General features: G+C 39.2%; 1 protein-coding gene across 5 annotated transcripts in view; it reads right to left on the reverse strand.

Annotated features, from left to right (window-relative positions):
- The window catches only part of MYO5A (myosin VA), a 223,820-nt gene that overhangs the window by 55,524 nt on the left and 147,150 nt on the right, over positions 1-21,146 (reverse strand). For all 5 annotated transcript variants that reach the window (XM_055087944.1, XM_024128874.3, XM_024128873.3 and 2 more), the window contains 10 exons: positions 20,721-20,846; positions 19,342-19,425; positions 13,887-14,048; positions 12,588-12,685; positions 10,145-10,231; positions 9,948-10,056; positions 7,488-7,699; positions 6,417-6,573; positions 2,003-2,242; positions 749-997 (listed from right to left, as the gene is read on the reverse strand). In XM_055087944.1, the coding sequence (XP_054943919.1) occupies positions 749-997; positions 2,003-2,242; positions 6,417-6,573; positions 7,488-7,699; positions 9,948-10,056; positions 10,145-10,231; positions 12,588-12,685; positions 13,887-14,048; positions 19,342-19,425; positions 20,721-20,846 (1,524 nt within the window). The remainder of the gene's footprint in view (positions 1-748; positions 998-2,002; positions 2,243-6,416; positions 6,574-7,487; positions 7,700-9,947; positions 10,057-10,144; positions 10,232-12,587; positions 12,686-13,886; positions 14,049-19,341; positions 19,426-20,720; positions 20,847-21,146) is intronic.

Below are 21,146 nucleotides of genomic sequence, written 5' to 3' on the forward strand. Positions count from 1 at the left end.
TCAGTAAGGAAAAAGCATATTGGGATTCTTGCCATAGTTACAGCCATCAGTCAACTCTGTTTTCATTTAAAGATGGTAATACTAGTGGAATCTCTGAAAACCTATTACTTTTTTCCAGTAAGCCTTATGTTGAGGTATTTTTACTTTGTTTAACCAATACATCTCATTACTGCTTGAGAACCTTAGTGTTTTCTGTATTTAATGAAGTTTTGATATAAGTTAATACAAATTTGTAGTGTGAAAGCACTGGTCAATCTGTAAGCATTTTCGTTGTTGTTCTATCTGCAGAGCAGCTCTTGGCTACGATCAGTGTGCAGACATTTGGATTTTTTTCCTGTTGGACTTCTCAAAATAGTCTTAATGCAGGTTTCCATAAAGATCCCTACTATCAGCTACTGACAGCTCATTGTGATTTACTTCTTAATCACCTTTAACCTGCTGAAGAAAAAAGAGTCTACCCTCCACACAGATCTATTCATTCAAAGAAAAAGGGTATATAGTAGGTTCTTGGCCATCACTTCTCTTCTTATAACACTGCTTTGCCTCTGTTCTTAGGAGAGTAAAAGGTTTTACTCATCCAGCATATGGAACAGCTGCTTGGGGGAAACACTAATAATGAACAGTAAACCAACTGAAACGTGTGTTTACCTTCGATTGAAACCGATATTGAGCCACAAGGGCCAGGTCAAGATGACAGCACAACTCCTTTGTGGAAGGAGTAGATGGGGATATGAACATTAGCTCCTACCTGCTCAGTTTCTTGTTTGTATCTATCAGCACATTCTTCAATGGATTTTTTCTCACACTGAGTTTGTTCCAGGTCTTTCCGGAGCTTGGCAATTTCTTCCTGCAGACTGAGGACACGTCCAGTCGCAATCTTAGCTTCTTCCTCACTTAGTTGAAGACGTTCTAAGTCACTTCGTAGCTTCTCGGTCTCAGAGTTGTATATTCCTTCCAGATTGGTCAGTTTCTCCATGAGGCATTTGTAGTCTTTGTTCTTTAAACACACACATAAGTGACAAAAAGTAAATATACACACCACAAATGTATTTAGTGAGAAAACCATGCCTATTCATCATATTCATGCTATATCATCATAGTGCTGATATAGTATCTAACCAAAATTACTAATGACAATATTTAAAATAACACAATCAGCACCCTCTTAGTGATACAAAGAGAGAATAGGCACAATTATTTCTGTTTTACGTGATGAGCAACATAGATGTGATTTTCTCATAGTCACAAGGTGAGTTCCCACAGTAAATTCTCTTTCGTGATTCTTAATCCAGGAATAGGAAAATCTATACTTGCTTTTGAAAGCAAATCAGTGTGCTACTGAAAGCCATGTGCCAGCTAGTGATGCATAAGAATGATAAAATGGCCTCAAAATCACAAGTTTCTTACAAATCCCTTTGTTTACCATCTGGAAACTCCTCTTCTCACTCAGAAAACCTTTCTGATGAATCCTATTTCATTCTGTTTTCTGTTTTTCTTTGTCATCCTTAGTATTTATGTATTACTAACTACCTTTATATCATTTGCATGTGCTAAAATATTACTTGGTAACTATCTCTAAGAAATCAAACTTTTATCTCTGCAAATAGACTGCAGATTCCTCAGAAGCATGGACATTTTTCTGCTTCTTTTGCCATCTCAATACTAAACAACTCATCTGCAAAAGGAACAATACACTAAACACAAGTGAATGATAATGATGAAAGAGCTTTGTAAAATATAAAGTACAATATGACTCTCAGTCCTAACAGTTTGGAGTGCTAGTAAACCTGTCTGTGTTCTCGAAAATAATTTCCTGCCTTGGTCCTTGCAATTACAATCTTACCTACGAGCTTGTCACTATTTCCACATTCATTAATGCCATTATTATTTTACTTTTTTTGCGAAGACTGAAAGGTAAAGTCAAGAGGAGACAATGCTGAAGATGACCCCAGTGGATTTTGTTAGGCATGCTGCACTTTCAGGACTCCTGTTTAAAACACACCTGTTCATCAACTTTGCGCTGCAGCTGCATGATCTTGTTCTCCATGCCAATGTGGAGCTTCTTATAGCGCTCCACGGAGCGGGCCTCGATCTTGAGCTTCTTCAGCTCGCGCTTGGCCATCATCCGCCGGAAGCAGCACTGGAGGTAGATGATGGCGTGCATGCTCCTCTTGTAGTAGGTGCGAGCCAGCCAGCCCCGGACCCACTTCTGAATGATGACTGCTTTGTGCTCACGGAGTATCTGCAGAAGAGGGTAAGTGCAAGTAATGTCAGACCCTGGACTAGACTCAATGTTCAACTCTATCAACCTATGGATGTCAGGCTGAGAACCCACACATTACCTAAAGGGAAAGAAATAAAAGTTGAAGCAACAATGTATTACGTGGATTGTATTTATCACAAATATATGGAAGCACAATATTATTTTAAAAGGTGATTGAAATGTAGTTTTTAAAAGGCAATTTGAGGGCTTCCCTGGTGGCGCAGTGGATAAGAATCTGCCTGCCAATGCGGGGGACACAGGTTTGATCCCCGGTCTGGGAAGATCCCACATGGTGCAGAGCAACTAAGCCTGTGAGCCACAACTACTGAAGCGCGCGCGCCTAGAGCTCGTGCTCTGCAACGAGAGAAGCCACCGCAATGAGAAGTCCGCGCACCGCAACAAAGAGTAGCCCCCACTCGCTGCAACTAGAGAAAACCTGCATGCAGCAACGAAGACTCAACACAGCCAAAAATAAATAAATAAAATAAAAATAAATTTTAAAAAAACTCAACTCATTTTATAAAAGAAGAGGAAATTTGAGAGACATATATAAAAATATGTATTATATCCACATGTCATATGTATGATTACATGTATATGTATGATGATAAACAGAGTATACAGATAGAAGCTGTCTAAATAAAAGGCACCAGATTACTAAATAGAAAACTAGTCTACAAAGAAAGAAAAAATGCATTAGGTTTCTTACTGCTATATGATTTCTATAAGCAACAGGTGATCCTTTAGAAAATAAACAGAACTTGGTACACTGTGAACTACGTGCTAGTAAAATAAGAGATTTACCCACTACCCTTACTGCTGATACCATGTCACTGTGCATTAGGTCTCTGCTTGAGGACATGGGGTATGGCCAGTAAGCAGGCTGTAGAAGACAACACTTGGGGTATTGCAAAGTTTATTACTGATTTATTGATTTTTTTTCCCCAGCAACAAAAAAATGACACTCTTGTTTGCCATATTTGAGGAATACAATTCTAGTGAGGATTTCCCATTGCTATTATAAATGCAGCACAAATCCATTTATGGGATTCAAAGGTAGTAGGGAGAGAACTTTAAAAGGAAAGCTAAAAAGAAGATAAAGTGAAGTAAACAAATCTTAATTTTATATCGTATTTTCTTAAAACAACAAAAAAAGATATTCCCCTAAACTTATAAACAACTTATAACAATAAGACTGCCTTGCATTTCCCTGGTGGCACAGTGGTTAAGAATCTGCCTGCCAATGAGGGGGACATGGGTTTGATTTCTGGTCTGGTAAGATCCCACATGCCGCGGAGCATCTAAGCCTGTGTGCCACAACTACTGAGCCTGTGCTCTAGAGCCCTCAGGCCCCAACTACTGAGCCCGTGTGCCACAACTACTGAAGCCCGCGTGCCACAACTACTGAAGCCTGTGTGCCCTAAAACCCATGCGCTACAAGTACTGAGCCCGCGTGCACAACTACTGAAGCCCACTTGCCTAAAGCCCGTGCACCACAACGAAGAGTAGCTCCCGCTCGCCGCAACTAGAGAAAGCCCTCAGGCAGCAACGAAGACCCAATGTAGCCAAAAAAATAATAATAATAAAAATAAATTTTTTAAAATAAGATTGCCTTATAAGATGAATTTCTTGTCACTAATGACCATCAAGCAGAGATTGTGTGAACAATTTCCAAGAATGATGGGGAAGAAGTTCTTAAATTTTAAGAACGGTTGAACTAGCAAAACTTTGATGTCCTTTCAAGTCTACGATATTATAAAATAAGTCTTGTGTGATATAAATGTTTAAATGTATGCACTTGATTAAGTACTTATTAGTGATTATTATAAATGGATACAATGTATATTTTGTGAAACTTTTTAAATGTAAAAAGTCTCTGAAACCATCTATTCAGATAGGTAGCAGTTTAGTAAGATCATTAAAAGAACAGTCCCTATTTTTAGGTTATGTAGCTGAGAAAAACAATGAAAAACATATGCCATCCTAGAGGATACAATTAAGAAATAAGTGGTTGTGTTTCAAGCCAACAAATACAAAATAAACATAGGTGTTTAGGAGACCTTCATAGTATCTTCAGCCAACTCAAGGCTGTCCCTTTGGGATATTTTCCTAATGCTAAGGCAGCCTTCAGTTCCCACTAAGTGCAGTCACTGTGCATCATGCCACAGTGAGGCAGGGCATCCTGAGCTCTCACTTAACAACACAATCCCAAGGGAGCTCCCTGTCTTATCTGGATGACTAGTGACAAACTGGATAAGACTCAGTGATGGCAAATTGAAGGCTTTCAGACTTTAAAACTCAAGCAGCACACAGTGGCAAAGGTATTAATGCCAATATTCCTGTTCCATTTCCTTCTCCCTGTGTAACTTCAGATACTGGTCCATTTCTCTAATTTCAGTCAAATGGAAACAGTATATAATTAGTGCTTCCATTCTCAATCTCATTTCCATCGGTGAGTCAGAGACATTAAATAACACTTGCTCTCACTTTAAGACCCCCAAAGCTTGGGGGAAGCTTGGATTGGAATCACAGCTAGAAGGATCGCTAAGGCGGTACTACTGGCCTACACATGAGCCTGTCTCTAACCTGCCTCCCCTACTATGTCCAGTCACACTGGGAGCTAAGCTAGCTAGAGACTGCTACTGCTAAACCAATGGCCTCACACTCCAGTTCAGATGTTCCTGAGGAGAGTAGTGAGGAAAACAGGAGGGTAACTGGTTTGGTATATCTAAAAGGTCAAGTTTAATAAGGCTTTTCCCTCCCTTGAAAGCTCATGCTTGAAGAGAAAGAACATCTGACTATAAAGCAGGCGTGGGCAGAAAGACCTGGAGTAGCTGTCTTCAAATTTTCTTCAAAAAGCAGCTATTAAATATGCTCATTCAAGCCTCATTAGTTTTCCATTTTTCTTTGTTATATGAAATTAATTCAAAATAAGAAAATAAAATAAATACATGAATAGGGCCTAGGGCACACCCACATAATCACTGCCTGTGATTAGAGCAATGTCCTTCACATCACTCTACTGACACTCCTAACAGTGATGCCCAGAGAGCTCCAAGATCCAGACTGTATTTTTGGCATATTAGGACTATATTCTAAAGAACAGACTCAAAACCTTGCCAAAATGAAAGAGGAAAAACTTTCATCGACTAGATCATATATTGTTAGAGGTGATGACTAAGACTAATCTGGTGATCCACTATCTATAGCCATGATGATTATTGCTAGACATAAAGATTATTTGCCAAAAATTTCTAGAGCATCATACTCCAGTCAATACAACTTTGACCACATTGATGTTATATTTGATTTCATTTTTACCATGGTAAATTGTTACAAGGTTGTTTCATTCTTAATCTGTTCATCTGCCATATATTGGGTCGGCCAAAAAGTTCGTTCGGGTTTTCTGTACGATGTTACAGAAAACCCGAACGAACTTTTTGGCCTAACCAATATTTTTACCTATTCAAAGCTCACCATAGTCAGCTGAATAAAGGCTCCCAATACTAAGAATCTGTAAATATTACCTTACTTGGGAAAAGGGCCTTTGCAGATATGATTAAGATAAGGATCTCGAGATATGGAGAGATTATCCTGGATTATCTGGGTGGGCCCTAAATCCATCATAAGTGTTCTCATAAGAGACAGACAAAAGAAGTGAAGTTAGACACAGAGAGAAGATGATGTGAAGATGGAATCAGAGATTGGAGTGATATGGCCACAATTATTAGGAATACTGGTGGCCACCAGCACTAGAAGAGGCAGGGAATGGGTTCTTCCCCATAGCTTCTGGAGGGAGGGCAGCCCTGCTGACACCTTAATTTCACAGTTCTTGCCTCCAGAACTGTGAGAAAATAAACTTCTGTTGTTTTAAGCTACCAAGTTGGTGGTAATTTATGACAGCAGCCACAGGAAACTAATATACTCACTTTTTTTTCAAATTACATAGACAGGGGAAAAGAAAAGTAAATTTTCTTTTTCAACATCATGTTACTAAATATATGTGGTTTATTTAATATTTAAAAATGTATGTCAATTGCTGGTTGTCTCCATGACTCCTACATCGTTAGGAGCCCCTGTGGCACTTTGTACAGACATGGAATTTGATTAACGTTAATGGAATGAATAAACAAAGTTGAAAACAAGGCCTCACCTTGCGATACCTATTTCTGGCCAAGTAGCCTCGCAGGTAAGACTGAAGGACGATCGTGGCAGTCCGCCTGATCTTGTACCTCCGGCGGATTACATACATGCGCCAGTACTTCTGAATGATGGTTGCTGCCTTGGTTCTGCGCAGGAACTTAGCATAACTGGCCAGAGAAAGAGTGGTGCGTAGTCAGTAATCAGAAAAACCCAGGAATACATTTTGTAGAGGCTGAAAGCACCAATATCTTTGGCATAATAAGTAGTACCTCCATTGTGTTATTCTAATAACATACACGTTAAATCAACATTTATATTTCTTATATTTGTATAGTTATTTAATGATCCCCCAAATATCTGTGCATCCATTATCTCATTTGAGCCTTACCTAACCCTAAAAAGTGGGATGTCCCATATTACTTGATTTTACAATACAGAAAGTGAAGGTCATAAAGGTTTATTCCTTCTCGGACTGTGCTCATTACCCCAGGCTATGTCCCTTTTACATAGCAGACCAGCTTACACAGTAATCCTGTACTTACTTATCACCCAGCTTTCTTAGCTCTATCCATTGCTAATGCACGATGTTTTTCCTTAATCTATCCATTTGGGCACAAGTTCTTTACCATTAATTCATGTCCTTTGATATCTCTAAATTAAAATTATCCTAATATGTAATCACACGTAAGTGTAACTCTCTTCTACACCTTCTCAGCTAACTACTCCCCAAAACTCCTCAACAGAGTCATTATTAACTAGTTACATTCATGACTGTTCTAACTTACAGATGATTTCTTCAAGCCCATATAAATGTATAAAAAATAAATACTGAGGACATGAGTAGGCAGTAATTTGCAATTTTTTTTTTGAGGTTCAATCTGAATCATTCATAAAGGTGAGTGAAATTTTATTCTATTTAACTGTCTTATGAGTTAATTCCTTGGACCTAAGAAGAGGTAAGGTGCTGCCTTCTCAGGTAGGTTGACCACTCAAAACTGTCCTAGTTTGGACAATCAATCAGACGAGCTCGCCAATCTTCGCTGCCCGTGAGCCAGAGTGGACATGCCGCCAGGAGCCTTACCATCGGGCCTGGTGGCCTCGCACGTATCTCTGCACAGTGACGGTAGCCTTGCGCATGCGCAGGAACTTCTTCCGCAGCAGCCACCCTCGGATCGTCTTCTGGATCCGGATGCAGGCAGCCCTCAACTTGTCTGCCCTCAGTTTTTCCAGATAGGCCACTTGACCAGCACGGAAAAAGATCTTTGTCTTCCCAAACTGGTATTTGTCCTTGTCCTATTTTTGGAAGAAATTGTATACTCAGAAGTAGAAATGATGACTATATAAATGAATTTTAAAGAGAAAAAATATGTCTAAAAGCAGAATCAGTAAAGGGATGAAACTATTAGCTAAAACTTGGGCTACATCACAATTAACTAATGGAGCCAGCTTTTTGATCCTATGCAAGTCGAGCAAATAGAAGGGACTTTAAGGAAAACTGCAGTTTAAGAGTTATTTTCCAGAATTATTCTACCTGGAATTATTATCTGAGGCCCAAAACTTGGTTGTGGGTTATAGGCAGCTACTATTTGCTTGTTTGTATTTTAAATATCTCAAGGAAATGGAGATGCTGACACTCCCTCTGACTGACCCAGGCTGTAAGGATTACATCGGGCTGTGTGTTCCATGAGAAAGCTGAAGGGACAAAAACACCAATATGAAGAAAAAGGCAGGAAGTAACGCACACAAAATAAAAACTAAAAGATAAAAAATCTTGCATATTCATGTTGAGTTAAGTTTCTCAACAGTTATCTCTTGGTTTTATCAACAGTAAATCTTCCTACAAATTTCAAAACTCCTTTTACAAAAATATAATCATTTATAATGCTCATTGACTTCTGATTATAAACAAAGTTGAGCAGTAAACACAGATATATATATATGCATGCTATTTTTGGTCTATTATATTCTGATCCAACTTATCTAGAAGCATGCAAGTTATTAACCATCTTGTACCAAAAGAAGAGTAGAATTTATTTATAATAATCAATACTGTGATCTGAAATTCTAAGTGAAAACAGAGAAAATCACTTTTCACTGTAAGCAAATATTTTCTATCTTGTACATAAAAACAGAAAATCAGAAATCTCCACATATATCTAAAACTGTTTCAGTTTAAATCAATAAAGTTTGCAAAGGAGGCTAGCTGGAAGAGCTAGAAAGTGGTTCCCTCTCCCTGTCTCCTTCTCCCTGCCCCATTTCATCTCAGCTCTCCCTCCCTCGCCCCCAAGGCTGCACTCCTTTACCTTGTGGCCCCAAGCCCGGGGGAAGCAGTCTGGGGGAGGAGGCTGTCCCTACTTTCTGCTCTTCATTCCCTAGAAAGGACTTAGGCCAGATTCAAAATGTATCAAATTCTTTTACACATTACCAGGAAAGTGGCCTAAGTGCTTTCAAGAAAAATAAAGTTATTATCACCAAAGAGATATTACATCTAGTTAATAGCTAATAATTATGACTAATTACTTCAAAGTGAGGTAATCCATCCAACCTAGTGTCAAATAAGTGAAAATATTCTTTAAACAGCATCTCATGAGTCTTAAATTCTCTACAACCTACATCAGTGGTTATCAAAATGTAGTCCTCAAACCAGCATCGGCATCACCTGGGAACTTGTTAGAAATGCACATTATTGGACACATCCCAGACCTACCATATCAGATGTTCTAGGGGTGGGGCCCAGCACTCTGTAGTTTAACAAGCCCTGAAGGTGACCCTGATGCATTCTTAAGTCTGCGAACGCCTTAGCTTGGTATGCAAGTCTCTTCAAACACCAACCCACATTTCCTAACCAATTCCCTACTGTCCCATGCACCATTTTTTTTTACTGCAAAAGCAAAAACAAAAATCCTACTCTAACTGCTTTTTGAGAAAACTATGCTTTTCTGCTCCTTGCTCCCTATTAGGATAGTCTCCTTCCACTTTATACAATCTTACCCACTCTTCAGGGCCTGATTCAAAATACATGTCTTCCATGAAATAGTTCCTCCTTCCCACAGCAGATATGGCTTTGTCTTCTGTTGATTTCTTGTCTCACTCACTCAGCATTTGACAGACACTAAGGTATATTATACTTATCTTTAAAATGCATTAATTTCCAAGACACACTATGTCACCTGAGGACAAGACTTATTTTTTCTTAATCACACAGCATCTGGCCTGGTGTCTGTCATAAGTAATTTTCAATAAAAATTTAGTACTTGGTAAATTTTTATTGAAAATGATCAAACTCTAAAAAGAATGTGTCTCAAGTCTGGGTCCAGGTCTCACCATCCTGTTTCTTAATACTGGACCATCATCTTCACTAGGTCTTCCATCGTAAAGACAGGGAGCCTTGACCTCCAAGACAGTGTGCCTCTCCACCCTTCCACCCCTGAATAACCTGGATTAGTGGTATATGGATACTCCTAGGACATTCACAGGTTACAATCACAAGGCCTTTGGCAAACGTCTGTTTCGATAAAGGTAAGTGAAAAATCTTTCTTACCGGTATCAGTTTCTCTAAAACATTCTTGCATGTTTGTTTTCTCTCACTTAGCACATCTTTTTGCTTCATTAGGACACGGTAGCGGCTGAAAAATTCTTGGTAAGTCCACCTATAAAAAGAAACTCATATCAGCTTATTTAAAGAAACAGGAACCTCCCCCTTTAGGATACCTTATATTTGAAAAATGTCAAGCCCACCGAGAGGGGAAACCTGCTGCGCTGATTCGGATGGTTTCCAGGACACCGCACGCTCTCAGCTGCTGTACTGCCCTCTTCTCATCAAACCTATGTGTAAAAATGGAAATCATTAATACACAAAGAAGTGTGGCTCTAGCCACAAACTACTTTCCTCAGTCCAGAGACTGAATTCTTTTGTAAAGAGCCAAATGGATAAATTAGAAAAAAAAATTCAAAAGTTGGAACAGTGATCAAAATGGAAAACTCCATGTAAGAGAGGGGAAGAGACCATTAGCAGTAAAAATACATAACACAAACTTATAAGAAATGCCATTAAACATATTTAAAAAGCCCAAACTCCTCTGCACTGTGCCATGCTCATTACATGCCTTGGCCTGACTAGCTGTTCTCACAGCTCTTTAGTTCACCATACAGAGCTCCCCTGGAATAAAGACTGGCCAGCCCTGGAGATTTCTCTAACAAGAAGAACAAATTAAATATTCCCCATTCAGGTATTTAAAAAAAATTATTGGTGTTCTAAAAGCTATTCAACTCAGTGTATACATACTAAGCATTAATAGTGTCCATGTCAGTGAAAAATATTTTATATTATATCTTGTGTGTATTTCACTCTAGATAAACGGCACCTTAATGTTAAATTGACACTAAAAGAAGTAGTAAGGCCTGCTTCTTACGGGATGATGATTCCTCTTACTCCCCAGTTAAGCCCTGAGTGACCTATCCGAGGTTTCTGCTGTGCTATCTTCTCAAGTGTTTTGTTGGTGATGGGAGATGCGGTTGGCTGACAGAAGGTAATGGCCCCTAGGGCTGTCCAGGAAAGTCACCCAGGGCGTGGCAGCTTCTTCCAGCTTCTCACTTCCTCCAGAAAGGGCTTCTTGGCAATGAGAAGAATACAACAGTCTTTGAGAAGTGCCCTGCAGTCTAAGGCCGACTCTCCAAGGGCAAGACTGGCATGGGTGTAGGTAAAGGAACACACACACACTGCGGAGTGGGAGTTATTACAGCCTTTGGTAAGTGTGCCTAATCTCTGACCCACAAATTCCACTTCTAGAAATACATTATTCTAAGGAGATAATCAGGCAAATATACAAAAATGTTTGGCAAAAGATGTTTATCATAGCCATAGGAATAACCCAAATGGCCATCAATAGGGAATAATTTAAAAGAATGGTGGTATGTGTATATAATGGGATATGACGTAGCCATTAAAATGATGATGTGGATTTGTATTTACTAACATGGAAAACACCCATAAGTTGAAAGCAGATACAAAACAACAATTACAGCGTGATCCCTTCCATTTTATTAATCTCTCTCTCTCTCTCTCTCTCTCTCTCTCTCTCTCACACACACACACACACACACACACACACACACACACACACACAGAGCAGGGAAGGAATGATCAAGAAGGATCTATGCCAGTTAATACTTATTATCGGGCTTCCCTGGTGGCGCAGTGGTTGAGAGTCTGCCTGCCAATGCAGGGGACACGGGTTCGAGCCCTGGTCTGGGAAGATCCCACACGCCATGGAGCAACTAGACCCGTGAGTCACAACTGCTGAGCCTGCGCGTCTGGAGCCTGTGCTCCGCAACGGGAGAGGCCGCGACAGTGAGAGGCCCGCGCACCGCGATGAAGAGTGGCCCCCACTTGCTACAACTAGAGAAAGCCCTCGCACAGAAACGAAGACCCAACACAGCCAAAAATAAATATATATATAAAACAAGCAAACAAACAAAAACTTATTATCTCTCTGGGTATAATGAAATGCTCTTTTATTTATTTTTACACTACTTTATATTTCCTGAAAATTGTTTTTATAATGTGCATGCATTACTTTCAAAATTAGAGAAATATTTCCGTTTTGGAAAAAACTTCCTCTCATGAATGGTATTTGACATAGGACAAGATGTTTGGTAAAAGTGGACATTCTCTGATAGTTTCAACAGTTGAAAAGTAGCAGGGATGATTGTGAGCCTTTGCCAAAGCAACCTTATCTCACCCAGCTCTGGTTTTAACTAAAGCCCACATTAACCAAAAAGATCTTGAAATGAAGTAAATTACAAATAGAAAATAGTACTAGAAATGTGTGGTTGATCTCAACTTTTAAAATCATCAGAAGGCCAACTACTAATTTGTTCTCACATTTTTTTTTTTTTTTTGGCCACGTCGTGAGGCTTTGTGGGATCTTAGTTCCCTGATCCGACCAAGGATGGAACCCGGGTCCCCGGTGGTGGAAGCGTGGAGTCCTAACCACTGGACCACCAGGGAATTCCCTGTTTTCACATTCTTAAAAGGGAACAAAAACTGGAAAAGTTCTATTAACTAGTTGTTTCCCTCTACAAGACATGAAGATTTACCTAAGTATTTTTTCCCTGCTGCTGATTTGGCAATCCTTATGAGATACGGATACTTTAAATTCAGCAGTTGAGAAACACTTACGTGAATGGGAACTTGAAGTCGTTAGGCTTAATACAGCGCACGTAGTGAGGGGTAGTGGCATTCAGGGTCTCCATAAGCAGGTGAAGGGAGTTTCGGAACTGCATGAAAAAGAGCAGAAAGGGGCATCAAGGTTTTGTCAAAGTCAAAGATGACATAAAACAACTGAAAATTTTCTTCGAATGACACTAGTGGAGATGATTTGCCACCTGTGAACCTGACCAGCTGTCAACAGTGGAGCTGCTAGGGCTTTTGGTTCAAATTTGCTTAAACCCTACCATTTACATGCTCACTCTGCTCAACAGATATTCTCACTCCTCCCACCACCACCACTGCCCCCCACCTTTAAAATAGACTTTATTTTCTTAGAGCAGTTTTAGCTTCACAGCAAAATCAAACAGAAGGTACAGAGATGTCCCCCAAACCCCCTACCCTGGCACAGGCATGGCCTCCTCCATTATCCACATTCCCCACCACAGTGGTACATGTGTTACAGCTGATGAACCTACTTAGACACATCATTATCACACATCATTATCATCATTACATTAGAGTTCATTCTTCCACCCACCCTTTTAATATAGATTTCTGTAGCTTTCTGTTGTACACTTAAAACTTTGACTAAAAATATAAGCTTGCTTTAAAGATATTAAGGTCATTTAATCATGTACAGTAGGAATTTTGCTGTATGATACTGAAAAAAGTAGCAGATGACTTAAAAGAGTATAGGAAATGGGGGGGGTGGCGGAGCATGGAAGAGTACAGCCAGGGTGGGGTTACCTTTAGGGACATGGGATCGGACTGGGGGCTGTGGACCTGTGCCAGGCCCTGCTTCCTGTCTGCTCAGGAAAACAAGCTGACTAGCACTCAGCCTCCTGCCCAAAGCCCCCAGCCCTAGTTCAGGCACTAAGCACGTGTTATCATGTATCATGTTTCCCAGTCCCCATGGTGCATAAAACATCAAAGAAAGCAGAGGGCACTGTTCCTGGGCTGAAGGAGCTGTACAAATCCAGAGAGGAAACAGCCAGAGAACAAAACAAAGGCAGCAGTGGTTTGTGAGGGAGGATATGTAGTAGAAGAATTAAAATGTAGAGAAAATTATTTTGGGAAACGCTTAAGCAGAGTCACGGGTCTATGTTAGGAGGGGAGAAGTATGAGTGGACAGTGTTCTGTGTTCTCACAGTGAAAGCTCCAGCCTCTCCTCACCTGAGGACCCCACCTGGGAGGCTGACAAAGGAAGACCTGAGGCTCCAGCTGAGCCAGAGGGGAAGTAGCACTGCAGCAGCAGCTCCCTGAACTCACCTGGTGCCCCACCGTTTTCTTGTGCTCTTTGGCCGCCTGGCCTGGTCTGCCTTTGGTGGGCTTTGCAGGAGTGCGGGAGAGGGGCGTGCGCCCTGAAGAGGTGGCTGAGCTTGGACTGATGGCCTTCTCATCATCTTGAAATAATTCTGGTAGCATCTTAAACTGAGTCAGAAACAGTAAAAGGAAATCACACTCTAAACCCAAACTCAATTGGAAATCTTCACAGAAACACTATGATGATTTATAATCCAGAGTGATTCCCTTCCTTAAGTAACCCCTTTCAGAGTCACATTCCAGAAATAATCAATATCTGTGTTAGGAGCCAAAAATATGAGAGGGAGGTGACATCAATGCTACAAAAATATAGATGGAAAAATGCAGTAATTCTACAACCTTATTTGGGGGAAAACAAAATCAAAACTACTCCACTAAGACTTGAAATCTTAATCCACAGGAAATGTCCGCTCTAACCATTTTACTGGTTTTAAACGATAATTCTTTTATGAGCAAAATACTAATTGAAAGTCTTATTATATCAGTTCCACCAAATGTTTTATCATCATGCTTCATCTGTCTACCCACTAACTCAAATGGTGAGTACCAACTAAAAAATATCACTGAAAATCTCATCAGGAAGGGTGTCATGAACTAGTTCTACAATTTAATAAGATTTTAAAAAATCATGAATTTATAGTAATTTTTAGAAAGTAATGTGGATTATTGGGAAAAAACGTAAAAGGAAACCCTGCCCGTATCCTGTAAGCTTTGCATTTGTTTTCAAAGGATTTATAACTTGACTGCATAATTTCTGCAATCAATTTTGTGTTCTACCAGGTTAACGAAATGAAAGGCTATTAAAAGATCTGGTAGTTAATAAATGGGTGGATAGTATAAGTTAATGTGGTTGGAAGACATTTTATGGAACAAAAGAGACTTCAAACTAATCAACAGTAACATCTTGATATATGTACATACCTTTACAATAGTGACACAGTCCACATACATAAAATAAATACTTCTTATAAGTCAAAGTGTAACTGCAACAACCAATTATTTATCTAATAAACTTAGAATATCTCCAGAAGAAATAATTTTCTTAAGAGAGTTCTTTCATTAAAAAACAAAATTAATTTCATTTGCTATAATGTATCTATCAATTATAAGGGTAATTTAGGATATAATTCATGATGTATATAACAAATTGTTATACATGACATACCAATAATGGTTGCTTGCTGCACAAATGAATGTATCCCTTGCTTTACGGAATACATATAGCTTGGTTAGCTACAAAGCAGGGCAGGGGGTGGGGGTAGGGGAACATTTTACCATTATCTTGTATCACAAAGGGGAAAAATAAGAGTTCCTAATAGATTTGATTTGAAAACTCAGCACAGAGTTAAGACGTAAAGCTATTCGATAACAGGCCAAGGACTCTAGGATCTATCTACACACTTCTGTCATTTCCAAGTAAATTGCTAGCTCTACATTAGCGCTGCCTACCTAAACTTTGTTTTTCTCTCTTCTGTGTGAAATGGTTAATAGAGCTGGGCTGAAATATCATGTTCACCACTAGTGTTACGATTTAACTGAAGTTCTACAATATCTACCAGAAAACTACTCAGTGTTGAGAGTTCAGAACACATACACACATATAGATGCATATACATGTGTCTTCCTCTTCATACAAGTTATAAATTTAAAATTCTCTACACTGAGTTTTCATTTAAAAAAAAAAGAGAACATTTTACATTGTCATATTAGAAACTACTCTACAATTTCTTCTTTAGGCAGTGTTCCCGCTTCCTCGTGGGCCATTTTTCTCAGACTTCTTTCCTGGTTCTTCCTCAGGCCAGTCTCTAGGAGTTGGAATGCCTTACTCTCTACTATTTTTCACCTACTTGTTCTCCCTAAGCAATCTTATCCAGTCCTATTGCTTTAAATGCCGTCTAGTTCTAAAGACTACCAAATTTATATCACTGACTCTGACTTTCCCTCTGACCTGCTGACTTTCATTTACAACTTCCTATATGGCACGTCCACTTGACTATCTAATTGCCATCTCAGGCAAAACATGTCCAAGATAAAACTCTTTTTTTTTTTTAAATTGAAGCATAGCTGACCCACAATGTCGTGCTAATTTCCACTGAACGGCAAAGCGACTCAGTTATACATATACATACATTCTTTTTTTTCATATTCTTTTCCATTATGGTTTATCAAAGGATACTAAATATAGTTCCCTGTGCTATACAGAGCGGGACCCCATTGTCTATCCATTTTATGTATAGTAGCTTACAGCTGCTAACCCCAACCTCCCACTCCATCCCTCCCCCAACCCCCTCCACCTTTGCAGCCATAAGTCTGTTCTCCATATCCATGAGTCCAAGACAGAACTCTTGATTCTTTCTCTTGAAGTCTGATCTTTTACAAATCTTCACCTCAGTAAGTGGCACCATTATCCATCCAGTATCTCAGGCCCAAAACATAGAAGTCATCTTCAATTTCTCTCCTCTCACTCTCCATACTCAAACCATCAACAAGACCAGTCAACTCTATCCACAAATCATAAGCCATTTCCACTGCTATAATTTCAGTATCTCAGTCCACTATCTGTCCCCTAGATTACTACCTCCCTATCCCCAGCCCCCCCACCATATCTCCACACAGTAGCATATCATTCCCCATATGAAAACTGTTCAGACTTTCCACAGGAACAGGAATAAAATCCATACTCTTTACCACACTTCCCTCCAGAAAGTGGCCCCTGTCTACCCATCCTACACATCCTACTCACCTACCATGCTCCAGTCATACTGGCCTTCTTTACGGACCTCAAACACAACCATCTTATACAGTCTCAGCACTCCTCACTTGCTCTTCCACTGACACAGTTGTCTCCTATTATTCAGGGTACAGCCCAAATGTCACATCCTCAGAAAGGCCTTTCCTGACCACTGTGGCTAATGGAGCACCTCACTTCTGCCCAAGCTTAGTCACTCTCTAGCTTGGTACCCTGTTTTACTTTCTTTATAGCACTTACCATTTTATGACATGATATCATCTAAATATTTGGTTAAGTGGTTATTACCTAACTCCTCTGCCTATCTCATTTACACGTTTACCTTGCTAAATTCCCAATTTTCTTAAATCATTCATTGAAAAATTTAGCCATTCCCCACTGACTGAGAATGCCAACTTCATTTGAAGAGAGAAAGGCAGATAAACAGAAAGTCAAATATGTAAGTACGTAGATATGCCTGGACATTCCATCTTGTTTCTTTGATCTGTCTATGCTTAAGACAGGGCTCTGAATTGCTTAAGACTGAATTTATATGTCTAGGAAAGAGTGTTAAAGAAGACAGAAGAATCAAGTAACTGCTTCATAAAGACGTGGGAAATCATCTCAGTAACAACAACAACAACATTATTCACTAAGAGCTTTTTATACATGAAGCACTGCTCTAAGAGCTTAATACAACCTATTTAATCTTCATAACAACCTCTGAAAGTAGATACTATCATGATTCTATTTTACAGATGAGAGATTTGAGGCATAAACTCAGTAGATGAACTGTGCTTCCCTTCATCAATTAGCAACATGGAAAGTAGGGGATATAACTCTTTTTAATGACATTTAGTAGAGTTGCAATTTAGTAGTATTTCATCTAGCTGCAATTTACTTATGTGCCTCCTGTTATTTGATGTAGCAACAGATTTCTTTATGGTGGGAAAACATAAATTAAGACACCTTCTGTTAAGTTTTTTTATACCTTAGTTCCTTTTAAAGTGGCTAGAAGCTGCAAAATTAAAGGAAAAAAAAGACAAAACACATACACACAAACAACCCCACACTGTATTACCACAAAAATAATTCTGTTGAAAACACGTAACACAAATACTGATCTTCTAAAATTAGTACTTCCAAGAGGACAAATCAACACTAGGTTACACTTGCTTCCTATCAGGTGCAGAAAACTTAAAACATAAAGTTCATACCCTTGGGCTGGGTTTCTGCTGACTGGGAGCAGTGTAGGCCTTTAAGCTATGTAAATCTCACACCACCTCCACCCAACTGCAACAGTGTTACATAGACTGGCAGTCACTCCAAATGATTCCTCAGAATGCATAGCTACTTTCTGGAAATTAAGGAGCCACTAGCCAGTCAGAAAAGTTAGGTCAGAAAAAAGACACAAAAGATTATGGGTGCCTGGGGAATGAGAACCTGTGAATGTTCTGTGTCAGCTAAATTATTTAGTGTAGTAACACTAGAATTCCAGGGTTTTCATCAGTATTCATAAACTAAAATGATTTATAATCTTTAACTGAGTAATACTCAGGGATTGACACTGTGACACAATTTTCTCTTATACATCATTCCTATAAGGTAAAAAGCGTTAATGTCCAGGGCTTAAGAGGATAAGTGAAAAAATGATTTTTTCTACAGACACTTAAGACTATAGACTCATTATTTTCTGAGGGTTAAAACTGGAATTTGGTCCTTACATGATCTTTCTATTATCAAAATAATTGAAAGTAAAAGTTTTTATTCCAAAAACAAGAGTCAAAATGTTCATATAACATTCCATTGAAGTTAAAAGGATTTTCTTAGAATAAACCAGAAAAACAAAAAGTGCCAGTCAGAAATCCAGAAGAATTCACATGAATATTTTTAGTCTTTCACTGAATATTTGAATATTTACTTTGTTAAATTAAGTAACCAGCTTTCTGGTTTGCTCCCTACAGGATGAAAGTGAGCCGTGCTCCCCTCCCCATACTTTCCTGAAGAGAGTCAACGGGTGGAGGTTGGGATCAACCTCAGAGAGCCATCATAGTTCTCTGCAATCTGGAATATTCTTCTCCCACTAGAAAGCAGTGTTTCTGGTATCTATACCTAAGAAGAATAATTTCAAAGTGCTTTGGACTACACCTGAAACTGCACTCAATGATCCAGAGGTCAATCTTTATTTGGATGGAATGCTTAAGGCCATGTCTTTAGTGCATCCCTTCAAAATGACACAGCCAAAAACAACAACAACAAAACGTTTTCTCTCATGGTCTCTCACAAAGGCACAAGAGAGCCTAGAACTGCTGTGGAGGCAAAAATTTCACATAAAACACCACTGCATAGTGGTTAAGAGTGCAGATTCTGAGCTCAACAGCCTGGGTTTTATCAATAATTTGGCTTGGAAACTTACTAGCTATGAAGTTTCTGTGCCTCAGTTCCCTCATCTGTAAAATGGGAGTAATGATAATATCACCTCATCATAGGATTAGGTGGGTTAACACTTGTAAGGCATTTAAAACAGGACCTGACACATGTATTGATAAATAGAAAACTAACAGTAAAGCTGATTTTTTTAGAACAATTATTATTACTGTTAAAAAGCTAATGCTTAAGTAAGAAACATTTTAATGAACATAGCCTGACTGGAGAAAGCCTATACATGGTTACCTTGCTTGATTTAAGAACTTTAATTTGTTCTTCAAAAACAGTGTCTTTATTCTTTTCCAGAAAGCCTTCACACTGGTATTCCACCTGAAAACACATGGGAAAATCTCCTTAGCTAATAAAACTTTTGAATAGATATGATTGTCATCAACAACAAAAATATTTATTAGGCTCAGGCTATGTGATGGGCTCTCAGTGAACTGTTATCATTAGTTTTATTCTAAGAAACTAGTATCATTCTTAGTAAGAAGCATGTTAACTCCAGAGTAAAACTCCCCAAATATTGTTTTTCCTAGGGAAGAGTGGCAGTGCTGATTAACTGTGATCTAAGATCATCCCAGTTCATGGGTAAGCAGACTCATAAGAAGCTGTTCTCTTCTCTCATGCAGGCCAAAGAGAGCTCCTCCAAGGCTGACCCACTGTATTTCCTTCAAACCTAGCTCACCTCTGGGAGAGGGGGTAAGTCTCCTCTGGGAGAGAAGAGATGAAAGTAGGAGAGAGGGTCAGAGGAGCAAATGGCTGTCTGGCAGAAAGTTGAAGCGGCGACGATGCATGTAGATGGAGGCTGGGTAAACACTGTATGATCTGGTAAGTAGAACTATATGAGAATGGACTCTCCCTGCTTCTAGAAGACTTCAGCCATCTACCACTCAGGGTCCCCAGCCTGTACCACAAAGCCCTTAGGCGGCCCTGAAGCCATTCCAAGGTCTCCAGCTTGGAGCAGGACAGACTCGGAAAACCCTCAGTTCCTAAAGGGGACCATGGGAAGCTTACCAGAAGGCTACCACAACCTCCTGGAAATATAAACTAGTGTCATAGCTCCAGATTTTCTGAGTAGACTACAGAACCTGTGAAGCAGCAAGTCTGCATGCCTCATTAGTTGGGACCCACTGAATCAATCACAGAGGGTGACACACGTCCACAGTTTCTATTCTGAAACCGTTGGGTTTCAGAACCCAGAATCTTTTAGCAGAATCTGAGGCAGCAATCTGTAATCAAACATATTAACATTTCTACATTGAAATATATAAATATCCAGCCTAACTGGGATAAATAAAGACTATAAATAACCTCAGGTTAGTTCAGGTCAAAAATCAGGCTTAGCCACTAAATGAATTATGAAAAGACATGGATTTCAGAGTTTCTTGGATTTCAGAATTATAGATAGAGGAACTGTAAACTTGTATTTATTTCTTAATATAATTCCATTTAGGTTAAAGGAAGAGAAAACCAATAAGCCAACACTTAAGCTTATTTTTCCTAAACGGAGCTAAAGAATGCAAGCTCAGCAAAGAAAAAAATGCTATCTATTGACTATTGATTTTTTTTTTCCTCTTTGAACTTAAGTATTCAAAAGAAAAGAGATAATAAAACTTCCTTACTTTGTCAGCAAAATGCTGGATGATGAAAGCTTTGTTTGATAGACGGGGCTTCTCAAAGAGTGCACATTTGTTCAAATGTGTGTTGTACAATTTTTGGGCCCAAGTGTCATCTGTGCCTTTAGGCATCTACATTCAGGGGAAAAAAAAGAAAAAAAACAAGGTGAATATTGTTATGAGATGCTTCTGATGCATCAACCAAGAGACCATGTTTTGGCTTTCCTAACAACTTTTAAATCCAGTTTAGGAACTCTTTCCTTCCACATTTCTCTCTTAGAGGCCCCAAACCAATGACTAATGAAAAGCAATGACTGAGACCTTCAGCAACTCAATCTGCCTATACCAGAGGTCATCAAATAAATATTCGATATGCTTTTTTTTTTTTTTTTTTTTTTGTGGTATGCGGGCCTCCCTCTGTTGCGGCCTCTC

Source organism: Physeter macrocephalus, chromosome 11, assembly GCF_002837175.3.
Source record: "Physeter macrocephalus isolate SW-GA chromosome 11, ASM283717v5, whole genome shotgun sequence".
Lineage (NCBI taxonomy): Eukaryota > Metazoa > Chordata > Mammalia > Artiodactyla > Physeteridae > Physeter > Physeter macrocephalus.